This window comes from Cryphonectria parasitica (genome assembly GCF_011745365.1).
Source record: "Cryphonectria parasitica EP155 unplaced genomic scaffold M406scaffold_8, whole genome shotgun sequence".
Classification (NCBI taxonomy): domain Eukaryota; kingdom Fungi; phylum Ascomycota; class Sordariomycetes; order Diaporthales; family Cryphonectriaceae; genus Cryphonectria; species Cryphonectria parasitica.
In genome coordinates, this window is record NW_024468916.1 from 19196 (window position 1) to 33994 (window position 14799).

The 14799-nt window shown below is 37.3% G+C and overlaps 4 protein-coding genes across 4 annotated transcripts; 2 read left to right on the forward strand and 2 right to left on the reverse strand.

Moving 5' to 3' along the window:
* Positions 1 to 5407: 5407 nt before the first annotated feature.
* Positions 5408 to 5584, forward strand: M406DRAFT_266890 (uncharacterized protein; the record flags this gene model as incomplete). The annotated part of the gene is made up of 1 exon (XM_040917837.1): positions 5408 to 5584. A coding segment is annotated over one exon (177 nt), but the record flags the coding sequence as incomplete, so codon positions are not given.
* Positions 5585 to 10770: 5186 nt separating this feature from the next.
* M406DRAFT_323766 (uncharacterized protein) lies at positions 10771 to 12209 on the forward strand (the record flags this gene model as incomplete). Its single annotated transcript, XM_040919812.1, is given in 3 exon segments — positions 10771 to 10982; positions 11000 to 11388; positions 11603 to 12209. Coding segments are annotated over 2 exon segments (511 nt in total), but the record flags the coding sequence as incomplete, so codon positions are not given.
* A 396-nt stretch (positions 12210 to 12605) lies between these two features.
* On the reverse strand, positions 12606 to 13174 carry M406DRAFT_323768 (uncharacterized protein; the record flags this gene model as incomplete). The annotated part of the gene is made up of 2 exons (XM_040919813.1): positions 12730 to 13174; positions 12606 to 12660 (listed from the first exon to the last, which is right to left on the reverse strand). Coding segments are annotated over exons 1-2 (325 nt in total), but the record flags the coding sequence as incomplete, so codon positions are not given.
* Positions 13175 to 13613: 439 nt separating this feature from the next.
* On the reverse strand, positions 13614 to 13929 carry M406DRAFT_323774 (uncharacterized protein; the record flags this gene model as incomplete). Its single annotated transcript, XM_040919814.1, has 2 exons — positions 13614 to 13770; positions 13868 to 13929. 2 exons carry the CDS (start codon positions 13927 to 13929, stop codon positions 13614 to 13616), a joined length of 219 nt encoding a protein of 72 aa, XP_040772202.1.
* Between the last annotated feature and the right edge of the window lie 870 nt (positions 13930 to 14799).

Consider the following 14799-nt stretch of genomic DNA (forward strand, 5'->3'; position numbering starts at 1 on the left):
ACAATGCTAAACTAGCATTTTCTGCATATTACAATATACAATAGAAAGTAGAAAAACAAAGAATAGATAGAATCAGCTATAGCTGAGTTCTAATCAGAATAGCAGATTAGAAATGCAGATTGGAATAAGCTCTAAAAATAATATTAGATAATTAGTTGTTTTCAATATGAATAGAAATGCAAGTTTGATCTTCTTAATCTTTATTCTAGAAATGCAAATTCTGCAATTGAAATAAAAAGAGAGATAATGAGAACTTGAAATTCAGAAATGATAGAGTTTTAAGGGAGGCGATTAGACTTCAAATTGAAATGAGACAGAAAGCTTAAAATTTGAGTTGAAGACAGTTTGCAGAAAAGAAAACGATCTGCTATCCCCTGCATTTGCTAGCGCCGAAAATTCTCTCACTCAAAAAAACTGTTCTCTACCTTGAGAACACTTTGACTTTAGGATAGAGCAAAAGAAGCAGTATTCTTCTTGCTAATCTGTATAGATAAAGTTAGCAATAATCTTCTTAAGCATTGCAACTATAATTGATTATAAGACTTACAGTATTCTATAAATACTACTTTCTTAGTATAAGAGAAATCCATTTAATCTGATTATATATAATATCTTTATCCTGTATAAGCTTGTATTAAGCTTTAATAATATGCTTAATATCAGCATTAGAATTAACTTGAGAATCTATCTCAATTATATATTGAAAGCTGAGTTAATAAAACGAGTGCTAATGCTGTAAGAAGAACAATGATTAGTATATGCTCAAATCTAATCAAAGATATCAGAATGAAAATCTTATTTACATATTACACTCTTTGATACAAGAGAAGTCTTTAGTATAGTTATATCCAGATTCTGTATAATAAATACAGTTGCTGCACTTCCTATTAAAGAAGCTCTTTATTAAGATACATTCTAGGAAAAGTTAGTTAATATTAATCTGCTGCTTCTATACAAGCATGCAAGCAGTAGCATACTGATAAAAGCAGCAATTGCAAGAGACTAGATTATGCTAATTATAGAACTGAATGAGAAGGGAATTTACTCGCTTAGATCGGAAGAAGATGCAAGTAAGATACTTGCTAAAAAGCTTCTAATCAGCTTTATACACTACAATAGGATTCAGTTTGATAGAATTCTTATTATTCAGCTTTGCAAAATAAGTAGCAAAATCAGAGCTTAGCAATAAGTTGTTTCAAAATATAATATCGCTTTGAATATTCTAAGAAGCATATATCAAGCTAAGATCTTCCTTAATAGTATTGAAGTTCATAATATCAAGAAAGTTAATATAGATATTCTTAAGCTAGTAGTAATTGCTATTCTAAGAAGGAGAAACTGAAGAAGAAAATCAGATCTAGATCTTATTAATCTCTTGAGAAGCAGTATTTATATGCAAAGAGAAAATAGCATTGATAATGATTCGAGATATCTTAAGTATATTGCAGAGCTGAGCAAGAGAAGGTTAATAGAAGGAGAAGTTGTTATGCGAAGAATGAATTGAAAAGCAAGGTAAACTGAGAGAGAGATTATTGAATAGATTGCTAAAGATTGATAAGATAGCAATGAGTAACAAATACATCCAACTGAGTTACTACGCCTTCTATTTAGTTTATTGCTAAACAGCTTTTATCTAGCTAAGAGTAAAGCTATTTGCTTTATAATAAACAGAAAGCAGTAAATTACTTGAGTAGTTGCTAAACAAGATAAATTAGCTATTTCATTCATACTTGCAGCTAGCTATTCTTCTTCCTCTTTCAACTTCTTCACAACTACCTTTCTCAAGCATATATATATCCTTTTTTCTTTCTTGTTAATGCTGCTTCAGACTTATATACCAACATCAGAGCAAATTGTTAACTGCTCTGCTTACATAATATTATCTTTCTCAACAGATTCTCTAGCTGAAGCTGCATTCTTCTCTACCTTTCTTTCTCAATCAATACTCTCTCAGTCTCTTGACTTTACATCTTCGCAAACCCTTCTTGCAATTGCTTACCTTCCAATAAAGCTATTCTTTCCTTTTCACTTTTCTTTCAACTTAGCAGCAATAGCCGAATTCAAGTACTCTCTGTTTCTATCTATTCAGCATAGCTGAAGGAACTGGATGATCAAAGCTTACTGCTTTCGAACTATCTTTCTCAGAGTGCTATATCCAACTGAAGTAATCAAGAGTTGTTTGCTCTATTTCAGTCTAAAAGATAAAGAAAATTATCTAGCAGCAGAACTTATCAAGAAGTACTTCCCAGAATTACCCCCTTGCAAATCATACTTGCTTATAATCTTCAGTGCTAATCCTTTTAAATACCTTCTTAATATCTATAATCTAATTAGATTTTTAGATACAGAAGTTTCTCAAGATATTAGTTTGCAGCATGCTATAGCTGCTTTTCATTATTATGCTTAGTATAATCAACAAGATGTATTCTTAATGAAATGCTTTTGTATTTCATTAATAGCTCAACTATCTAGCTCTTTTAATATTCTCAATAAGCAGGATCTGCTTAGATATAAAGCTAGACAGAAGCATTTATGAGTTCTCCTCTCAGTTAATACAGCAACTTTAGCTTATGCTCTATCTTAACTCAATATAAAGACTGAAAAAGGATTTTACATCGCTGTATACAAATTCAGCAATATCCTACTAGCTTATACAAGCAAGCACTATCTGAACAGTTAGCTCAGAAGTGCTGAAGCTAATTAGGATTAGGATTTCAAGAATATTCTAACTATACTGCTAGATAATAATTCGAATGCAGCTCTGCTCTATACAATCGAACTATTTCGCCTTCGAATCCTGGAATCTACTGATTTCTATCAATCATCTAGTAGCTATCCAGACTGAAAGCAAGCTCTTTATCTTAATTATAGAGAAACTGTACAAAATGTGAAAGAATAGAGTACAGAGATGGCTATAACAAGCCTGTACTGCTAGGCTTTCTCTTATGAGCTGGAATACAGCAACTATATACAATATTCTGATCAGCTATTAAGAAGAAGTGCTTTATTTCAAGAATATAAAGCTATACAAGTAGAAGCTGATAAGATACTAAATATAATTTACAAGCTGAATATTATCTTCTTCGTAAAAAGAGTTGCAGACTTGCTTAAATTATCTATTGAAAGCGATCTTAATAGAATAAGAAGGAATATATCAGCTTTTGCTCTGAAGGATTTCAGAGCGAGTAGAGCATCCAGCCTAGTTTCATCAAGATAACAGTTTCAAGAGAGTATAGCTTCAGCTAATCCAATCTTGCATTCATTAAGAGAACATAATATCAGCTCAGAATTAAGTTAACTCCTATCCGAAACTTCTATCAATCCTTACTTCTCTTTATCTTAAGAAATGCTTGTTAGTTTAGAACCAATAATCAATCTATTAATATAGCAAATAGCTAGATCTGAATATGCTACTAAAGCTTTATTGCATCAGAAACTGAGAAGCAGCAACATTATGCTTCTCAGTTTTCCTAATAAACCTTAGAAGCCTCGTATATCTCTATAGAATAAGCTTTATAGCTTTAATCCTATTAGGCTCTTAGTAAGTTCTCCGAACTGAATAGAGTTTGATTATACTATTAAGATAGATATGTATAAAGCGAACTGCAAAAGGATCTGTTAAATGAGAATGCAGAATCAGGAGAGAACTGCTGCTATTGCTGCTGCTTAAGCAGAGTTTGAGAGCAAATGGAAATAGAGAAGAGATCAGCATTAGAATCTATTCAGATTGTACTTGTATTATGAATAAACTGAAAATAGATACTAATACTTCTGCATTGATTTGAATAATAGCTTAAGCAATAGAGAGAGATATAAGAGTTGAATTGGAGGGATAGTTTGATTTGCAGTATTTCCTTTAGTAGTTTATAATGAATTCTTTATTTCTTTACTTCATTTTCCTCTGATTAGATCTAGCATATCATTGGACTTGTTGCAACTTTGGAAGAAAGTTGCTGGGGGAGAACTGTTGTAGTAGTTAGAGTAGTAGTCCGTGGAACGTGGAGTACAGTGGGTTAAGGGTTCTCATATATATAAAGGATACTACTCACTTTTCAAATTCTTTAGCTATAAGTAACAAAAAAAGCATCCTTTCTCTTCTTTTCAATTTTGAATCCTTTGGACAGGTCTAAGACAGGTTTTTCACCCTGTTCTTGTGCTCGTGTGGCCTTAGTTTGCTGTCCTCATCTGTACAGGCACGCTTGGGTTGCACGAGCTCTTGCTCATTGCTTCAGCAGCTGTTTGTCCCTTTTTCTTTCGAGGGCGACGGCGCCCTAGTTCTGGTTCACTAGCACTATTTGAGTTCGCTTATTACTAGATTCTTCTCCTTGAACTGCTAGCTTTACTGATTTGAAAGTATATATAAAGTTATCTGAAGCTTCTTTTTCCGAGTATTCTTCAATAACTAGCTTCGATTCTGTATTGTTGATTGCAACTATCTCTCTGAATACAGCTTGTTTTCATAAGATCTAGTGTTATAACCTATCCAACATGCAGGTCACAGGATAAGCTCCACCAACCAAGGGACCAGGTATCACAACTCAACGTCGAGTACCAATCAGGATTACGTAACCCGAGTTAGGATTACTAGCGCAACTATGTTGACTATGAACATAGTTAACATATTTAGGAAACAACTATGAGGAATCGAAGCATAGTCAGAATAGTTAGAACTGAAGAGCTAAATATATAAGGATATGTTCATTACCATTAGATAGATTTAGTATATAGCTCTTCAGTTATTAATCTAAGTATTCAGTTTCATATACTGAGTAGCTTCAAAGATAGTAAATACTTGCATTGCTTATTAGAACTTGTACAGTTCCGTATTCAAGAACTTGATACTTTGATATTGCTCTTGTTAGCATAAACCTCTTCGTATACTTAGGAATCTTCGGATTGCTGCAGTATTCATTATATTTTAACAACTCTTGTTCAAGAACAGTTCAGTATTATCTCTTGAGCAATACGGAATACAATAGCTTCTCCAGAAACTTCTTTATTCTCGTATATTCTTACTTAGAAAGAATTAGTTAACTAGGTATATCAGCTTATTCAGTAAATTCAGAATCTGTACGAATAATAGCAAGCTTAGAGTGCTACTATTGCTAATTAACAGGCTCAGCTAGCTTAATAAGCTCAGTAGGCGCAGTTTATCTCTGCAACTATCAGTAGCGCTGAAAAAGCATATAAGATGAATAAATCCGCTATATATAATAGCAATCAAAAGATGCTGCATGGATTCCTTATCTACTGCAGAGCATATTTCCTGTATTACAAGATTTAGTTTATCAAGAAATCTGAGAAAGTTATTCTTATAAGAACTCATTTCAAAAAGAATGCTCTTATTTAATACAAGCCTTCTCTATATAATCACTTGAAGCATCAGAATAATCCTAATGCATATATCCAGAATACTAAGAATATATTCGATTTCTTTAAGAGCTTCAAAAAAGCTCTCAAAAAAACCTTTGATAATCCCAACGAAGAATGCATTACAGCTCAGCAGCTTATAAATCTCAAGCAGACTAAGTTAGCTTCTGCTTATATAGTTAGATTCAAGCAGCTCTTAGCAAGACTTCCGTAGGAAAACAAGAATCTCATGGAATACTATTACAAGGAACTCAAGAATAACATTAAAAATGAAATCTCTAAGCAGAATTAGCTGAAGAACTTCGCAATATTCTCTAATCAAGCTATCTGCATTAATAACTATTTGTATGAATGATGAATAGAGAAATTTAAGAAGAAAGAAAGCTAGACTTGAAGATTTTCAGTTAATACAAATAAGAAACTTTAAAACAAGAATAGCAGTTAATATAGCAGCATAGCTTAGAGCAGTACTATACATGCTAATCTTATGAAACTTAATGCTACTAATAAGCAATATAGCAAAAGAAATAGCATTACTTGCTATAATTGCAATAAATAAGAATATATTGTATGCAACTACTATTAATTCCGGAAGAACAAATAGCAATCAGTTCAGAAAGAATGCTAGATGAATATTGCTCAATAATAGAAACTCAATTAACTAAGCAAAAACACCCTCTCAGAGCAAGTATTGAACTTTATTAATTACAGAAGTCTCAGCTGGATATTCTGCTATAATAACAACTGCTTAATATACCTCTCAAGTAAGAAAGATTCAGAATGATTCTCTCAGAAATCTAAGCGCTACAGACAAATAGCAACAGCAGAACAGGAGTGTATGCTTAGCACTCTTACGAGTAGCAACTCGAACTGCTCTGATATTATGAAATAGAGCATTTAAGCATTGAAAGAAGAGCTTAGTAATAATATCCTTCAACATTCTTCATTATTTATACCAAGCATTATAATTAGAAATATAAATAAGGAATAATATCCTCTTAGCTACTAGTATAAATATCTAAGCAATATAGAGAATACTTCTTAAGCAACAGAAAGATTAAGTTAGAATGAACAATCTAACAACTTATCGAAGTCTTTCATAAACAATGAATCCAAGAAGCTTATAGAAAGGTTCCTCTTTAGTATTGAATAGAATAAGGAAACAATATGAATCGAATATCTTGTTTACAGAATAGAGCTAGAAAAGCTCTTTATCTGCATCCCCTTGCAGAATATCGAAGCACAAGGAGATGAGAATCTTCGGATTAGCTCACTTCACAATCTATACTATGAATTAGCTTGAATCTTCTGCACCTATTATAGCTACAGAATGCATTTTTCGAACAAAATGCAATACAAATGATTCTTTATTAGAGAACTAGAATAAATTCTTCAAGCTATTGAAGAACAGAAATTCCGCTTTAGGAAGATTCTCAACAGATAGTACTACAATGCATATATCGGATTATTAAACAACTGCTTTATACAATGCATAAACAAGAAAATAAAATAGTAGCAGTGCAAAATAATACTCTGTACAATTTACATTAATAATAAAGTTTGTAACTAGCATTAATAGAAGAAACATTAGAAATAATAATGATATAAGCAAAAATAAGCTAAGAAGCTTGCTTAAGAAGCAGCAAAGCAGGCTTAGAAGAATAAATAGTTCTTGATAAACTCAAAAGAATAAGATTGCTTATAAAGAAACTGCAAATAATCAAACTGAAACAATTCCTATATAAAGCTTTCAAAACAGATTATATTTATATCAAGTTTGATATATACATTTAAGAATACAAATACAGCATACTATTAAATAGTAATACTTAGAGAAACTTCATATTCCTATATATTATTAATCAGGCATAATTATAATAAAAATGAAAGAGATGCTTATATACTCTTAGCACTGTAAAAGAATAATCTGTTGCATACAATTAAGAAGTAATTAATAAGAAAACTGATTATCTACTTATCTTAATCTAAGAATATATAATTAGAGTTTCCTTTGATATTATGAATACAGTACAGCATAAGCTAATTATAAAGCTTTCATAGCTCAAGAAGCATAATCCTCGAATTGATTGGATTATTAGCTAGATCTTATGAAAACAAGCTATATCCAGAGAGATAGTTATAATTAATAGCGCAGGATTGAAGCTAGTGATTAAAGAATACTCAGGAAAAGAAGCTTCATACAACTTCATACATATCTTTAAATCAGCAAAGCTAGCAGTTCAAGGAGAAGGATCTAGTAACAAGCAAATCCAAATAGTGCTAGAGCGCTAACAGATTAGTAAAACAACGGAAGCAAGACTCTCAGCAAGTTAGTTCGCTTTGAAGCAACAAAGAAAAGCTTCAGAAAGTGAATTATGAACCTATACAGGAAAAACTTCGAAACCAAGCTCTCGAGCGCTCAATTCAGCCTAAAGCGAATGCTCAAGGCTCTCAAAAACATCACCAAAAATAACGAATGAAAAGAAGCATACTCAACGATACCTACTGTTCCTCCAGATAGCAGAAACAGCACAAGAACTAGAACCAATACTCGCGAATATATTACAAGAATATCATAAGTTTAAGAAACTGTTCCAGAAAGAATTGGATACAGGATTGCTAGAATACAGCTCATATAACTACAAGATTCCGCTACAAGAAGAGAAACAGCTCAAATTCTTCTCTATCTACGAATTAAACAAGATATAGCTAGAAGCACTTCAGGAGTATCTTGATAAGAATCTTAAGAAGGAATATATATAATTATTGCGATTACTAGCAGGATATCCTATTCTGTTTGTATCTAAGAAAAATAGCAAGCTCAGGCTATACATTGATTACAAGCAATTTAATGATATTATAATTAAAAACTGATATTTATTACTACTTATTAAGAAATTATAAGATAAGCTTTAAGGAGTATAATAGTTTATAGTTCTAGATCTAAAAAAAGCTTATAATCTGATTAGAGTAAAGGAAGAAGAAGAATGGAAAACTGCTTTCAGAATATACTATAAATACTACGAATATCTAATTATGCTCTTTAATCTAACGAATGCTTCAGTGTTATAACTCATCCAACATGCAGGTCACGAGAACAGATCACAGGCAAACAAGGATCAGGTGTTATAACTCAACATCAAACAACTCACAAGGATTACATAACTCAGGGTTAGGGTTACAGGCCAACTAATCAGACAATAGGGCGATCACTAGTGATTATCAGCGCTCAGTGATCAGTAGTGATCTGATATGATCAGTGGTGATCTAGGATGATTATCAGCAAGCAAGAGACTGAAGAACCAGGTATATGAAGGTTTACATTTCTTACTATCAGATAGATTTCCTTCAGATAGTTCTTCAGTTGTTAATCTAAGTATTCAGTTTCATATACTGAGTAGCTCCAAAGGCAGTAAATACTTGCATTGCTTATTGAGACTTGTACAGTTCCGTATTCAAGGACTTAATACTTTGATACCGCTCTTGTTAGCATAAACCTCTCGTATACTTAGAAATCTTCAGATCGCTGCAGTGCTTATTACATTTTGATAACTCTTGTTTAAGAACAGTTCAGTATTATCTCTTGAGCAATACAGAATACGATAGCTTCTTCAGAAACCTCTTTGTTCTTGCGCGCTCCTACTCAGGAAGAACTAGTTAACCAGATATATCAGCTTATTCAGCGTATTCAGAACTTGTGCGAACAATAGCAGGCTTAGAGTATTACTATTGCTAACTAGCAGGCTTAGCTAGCTTAATAAGCTTAGCAGGCGCAATTCATCTCTATAGCTATTAATAGTGCTGGAAAGGTATACAAGATGGACAAGCTCGCTATGTATAATAGCAATCAGAAAACGCTGTATGGATTCCTTACCTACTACAGGGCGTATTTTCTGTATTACAAGACTTAGTTTACTAAGGAATCTGAGAAAGTTATTCTTGCAGGAATTCGTTTCGAAAAGAATGCTCTCATCTGGTATAAACCTTTTCTGCGTAATCACTTGAAGTATTAGAACGATTCCAGTATATATACTCAGGATACCAAGAATATATTCGATTTCTTTGAGAGCTTCGAGAAAGCTCTTAAAGAGACTTTTAGTAATCCTAACGAAGAATGTATTATGGTTTAGCAGCTTATAGATCTCAGATAGACCAAGTTAGCTTCTGCTTATACAGTTAGATTCAAGCAACTCTTAGCACGATTCCCGTGAGAAAACAAGAATCTTATGAAATACTATTATAAGGGATTCAAGGATAATGTTAAAAACAAGATCTCTAAGCAGGATTAGCTAGAGAACTTTGCAATATTCTTTAATCAAGCAATCTGCATTAACAACTATCTGTATAAGCAATAATTGAAGAAATTCAAGAAGGGAGAAAGCTAGACTTAGAGATTTCCAGCTAATACAGATAAGAAACTCCAAAACAAGAATAGCAATCGATATAGCAGTATAGCTCAGAGCAGCACTATGCATGCTGATTTCATAGAACTCGATGCTGCTAACAAGCAGTATAGCAAGAGGAATAGTATTACTTGCTATAACTGCAACAAACAAGAATATATTGCATGCAACTGCTATTAATCCCGGAAGAATAAATAGCAACTAGTTCAGGAAGAATGCTAGATAAATATTGCTTGATGATAGAAACTCAATTAACTAAGCAAAAACACTTCTTCAGAGCAAGTATCGGACTCTATTAATTACAGAAGTTTCAGCTGAATATTCTATTATAATAACAACTGCTTAATATACCTTTCAAGTAAGGAAGGTTTAGGATGGTTTCTTCAGAAATCTCAGCGCTGCAGACAAATAGCAATAGCAGGGCGAGAATGTATGCTTAACATCTCTACGAGTAGCAACCCGGATTGCTCTGATATTGTGGAACAGAGCATCCAGGCGCTGGAAGAAGGGCTTAGCAACAATATCCTTCAACATTCTTTATTGCTTATGCTAAGCATTATAATTAGAAACATGGATAAGGGATGATATTCTCTTGATTACTGATACAAATATATGAACAATACTGGAAATGCTTCTCAGGCAGCAGAAGAATCAAACTAGGGCGGATAGCTTAACGATCTACTAGAATCTCTCGTGAATAATGAATCCAAGAAACCTATGAGAAGGTTTTCCTTCGGTATTGAATGGAATAAGGAAATAATATGGATTGAATATCTCGTTTATGGGATAGGGTTAGAGAAGCTCTTTATCTGCATTTCCTTACAGAATATTGAGACATTAGAAGATGAAGACTCTCGGATTAGCTTACTTCACGATCTATACTACGAATTAGCTTGGATCTTCTGCATTTATTATAGCTGCAGAATGCATTTCTTAGACAAGGTATATGTCAGGTGGAAAGGTTGCAAAGGCAATGTGGCGAGGTCTTTCTCTCTTTCAGGGGCATACAACCAGAATAACATTGAGGCCTAAGGAGCTAAGTTCTGCTCAGCAGTGCTGACGTGGCTAGAAAGCCGCTTTATAGCCGCATATTGCTTAGTCATCCGTAATCCAGCTGGCTTAGCTGGCCCTGAGCCTTGCTGGCACAATCGGCCCTGACAGATTGTCCCCCCTTATCAGGCCTTGTCCTCAAGGCCTTTGAGGCTTCCGAGCTTTCGTTGCTTCCAGGCTTCCGTTGCTCCCAAGCTTCCGTTGCTCCCAAGCTTCCGTTGCTTCCAGGCTTTCGCTGCTTCCTAGCTGCTCCTACGCCTTCTCAATGCTTCAGGCTCTTAAGATCTCTCAGTGCTTCAGGCTTCTCAAAGCTTCTCAAGATCCCTCAGTGCCTCAGGTTTCTCAAAGCCTCTCAAGATCTCTCAGTGCCTCAGGCTTCTCAAGGCCTCTCAAGGTCTCTCAGTGCCTCAGGCCTCTCAAGGCCTCTCAAGATCTCTCAGTGCCTCAGGTTCCTCAAGGCCTCTCAAGATCTCTCAGTGCTTCAGGCCTCTCAAGGCCTCTCAAGGTCTCTCAGTGCCTCAGGCCTCTCAAGGCCTCTCAAGGTCCCTCAGTGCCTCAGGCCTCTCAAGGCTTCTCAAGATCTCTCAGTGCTTCAGGCCTCTCAAGGCCTCTCAAGGCCTCGCAGTGCCTCAGGCCTCTCAAGGCCTCTCAAGGTCTCTCAGTGCCTCAGGCCTCTCAAGGCTTCTCAAGATCTCTCAGTGCCTCAGGTTTCTCAAGGCCTCTCAAGATCTCTCAGTGCCTCAGGCTTCTCAAGGCTTCTCAAGATCTCTCAGTGCCTCAGGCCTCTCAAGGCTTCTCAAGATCTCTCAGTGCCTCAGGTTTCTCAAGGCCTCTCAAGATCTCTCAGTGCCTCAGGCCTCTCAAGGCCTCTCAAGATCTCTCAGTGCCTCAGGCTTCTAGGTCACTCAAGGTCTCTCAAGGTCTCTCAATGCCTCAGGCCTCTCAACCATCTCCCTCCTTCTCTTCTGGCTTCGTCCCCGAAGCCTGTGAAAAAAAAAATCTCTTTTTAATCACATTCCAGACGTAAGTCTTCCGAGTGCAATACCCGCGCCATATACGCTGCTCAGTCGCTGCTCCCTCAGCGCTTTATCCAGGCACTCTTCAGAACTTAAAGCTGTTTGATGTAGGTTGCAAGCCTTCCACCAGGGACTTGGTTTGCAGCCAAGGAGCCCAGCATCCAGGACAGCGTCCCTGCAGCTATAACGGATAATTACAGCTTTCCGTCTTGAGAGTTGCTCTCTAGCAACTCTGAAGCCGTTGCTACGCTTCGCTCCACCGCTAGGCGCAGAAGGGTAATTGGTTCGCAACCTAATACCCAAGCAACTTCAGTTGCCAAGCGGACACTCCGCTTCAGCTCTGCGCTCTCGCTCAAATAGCGAAAAGCACACTCTCGAAAACAGAAGATACTCAGATCTACTGCTTGCTCACTCTGCTCTCTCGCTCGAATAGCGAAGAACACACTCTCGAAAACAGAAGATACTCAGATCTACTGCTTGCTCACTCTGCTCTCTCGCTCGAATAGCGAAGAACACACTCTCGAAAACAGAAGATACTCAGATCTACTGCTTACTCACTCTGCTCTCTCGCTCGAATAGCGAAGAACACACTCTCGAAAACAGAAGATACTCAGATCTACTGCTTGCTCACTCTGCTCTCTCGCTCGAATAGCGAAGAACACACTCTCGAAAACAGAAGATACTCAGATCTACTGCTTGCTCACTCTGCTCTCTCGCTCGAATAGCGAAGAACACACTTTGTTCTAGCTTAGCAACTCGAATGCTCTGAATCTCTTCTGAACGCTTCTCGCACGCTGCTTGCATACTGCTTGCTCGCTGTTTGCTCTAGCTTAGCGACTCGAATGCTCTGAATCTCTTCTGAACGCTTCTTGCACGCTGCTTGCATACTGCTTGCTTGCTATTTGCTCTAGCTTAGCGACTCGAATGCTCTGAATCTCTTCTGAACGCTTCTCGCACGCTGCTTGCATACTGCTTGCTCGACACTGCTTGCTCGCTGTATGCTCTAGCTTAGCAACTCGAATGCTTTGAATCTCTTCTGAACGCTTCTCGCACGCTGCTTGCATACTGCTTGCTCGACACTGCTTGCTCGCTATATGCTCTAGCTTAGCGACTCGAATGCTCTGAATCTCTTCTGAACGCTTCTCGCACGCTGCTTGCATACTGCTTGCTCGCTGTTTGCTCTAGCTTAGCGACTCGAATGCTCTGAATCTCTTCTGAACGCTTCTTGCACGCTGCTTGCATACTGCTTGCTTGCTGTTTGCTCTAGCTTAGCGACTCGAATGCTCTGAATCTCTTCTGAACGCTTCTCGCACGCTGCTTGCATACTGCTTGCTCGCTGTTTGCTCTAGCTTAGCAACTCGAATGCTCTGAATCTCTTCTGAACGCTTCTCGCACGCTGCTTGCATACTGCTTGCTCGCTGTTTGCTCTAGCTTAGCGACTCGAATGCTCTGAATCTCTTCTGAACGCTTCTCGCACGCTGCTTGCATACTGCTTGCTCGCTGTTTGCTCTAGCTTAGCGACTCGAATGCTCTGAATCTCTTCTGAACGCTTCTCGCACGCTGCTTGCATACTGCTTGCTCGCTGTTTGCTCTAGCTTAGCGACTCGAATGCTCTGAATCTCTTCTGAACGCTTCTCGCACGCTGCTTGCATACTGCTTGCTCGGCACTGCTTGCTCGCTGTATGCTCTAGCTTAGCGACTCGAATGCTCTGAATCTCTTCTGAACGCTTCTCGCACGCTGCTTGCATACTGCTTGCTCGCTGTTTGCTCTAGCTTAGCGACTCGAATGCTCTGAATCTCTTCTGAACGCTTCTCGCACGCTGCTTGCATACTGCTTGCTCGCTGTTTGCTCTAGCTTAGCGACTCGAATGCTCTGAATCTCTTCTGAACGCTTCTCGCACGCTGCTTGCATACTGCTTGCTCGCTGTTTGCTCTAGCTTAGCGACTCGAATGCTCTGAATCTCTTCTGAACGCTTCTCGCACGCTGCTTGCATACTGCTTGCTCGGCACTGCTTGCTCGCTGTATGCTCTAGCTTAGCGACTCGAATGCTCTGAATCTCTTCTGAACGCTTCTCGCACGCTGCTTGCATACTGCTTGCTCGGCACTGCTTGCTCGCTGTATTCAAGGCTCGAAAGCTCGAAAATCGAAGGCTCGAAGGTCAAAGGCTCGAAGGTCAAAGGCTCGAAGGTCAAAGGCTCGAAGGTCAAAGGCTCGAAGGTTCGAAAAGGATAGTGGTCTGATCGTTTGCTCTGCTCCTGCTCAGTGTTAGCGCTGCTCCTAGGGAAAAAAAAAAAAGATAGAAAGCCTCGCCGGATTGCCTCCTTTAAAAGGGCCAGGCCTCAAACTGTCAGGTGGAAAGGTTGCAAAGGCAATGTGGCGAGGTCTTTCTCTCTTTCAGGGGCATACAACCAGAATAACATTGAGGCCTAAGGAGCTAAGTTCTGCTCAGCAGTGCTGACGTGGCTAGAAAGCCGCTTTATAGCCGCATATTGCTTAGTCATCCGTAATCCAGCTGGCTTAGCTGGCCCTGAGCCTTGCTGGCACAATTGGCCCTGACAGTATAATACGAATAGTTTCTCGTTAAAGAATCAGAACAAATCCTTCAGGCTGTTGAAGAACAGGAACTCCGCTTCAGAAAAGTTTTTAATAGACAGCATTATAATGCATATATCGAATTACTAGACAACTGCTCCATGCAATGTATAAACAAGAAAATAAAATGGTAGCAGTGCAAAATAATACTCTGCATAATTTATATCAATAATAAGGTTTGTAACTAGTATTAATAGAAGAAAGATTAGGAATAATGATAATATGAGCAAAAACAAGCTAAGAAGCTTGTTCAAGAAGCAGCAAAGCAAGCTTAGAAGAATAAGTAGTTCTTAACAAACTCAAAAGAACAGGATTGCTTGTAAAGAAACTGCAGATAATTAAACTAAAACAGTTTCTATATGAAGCT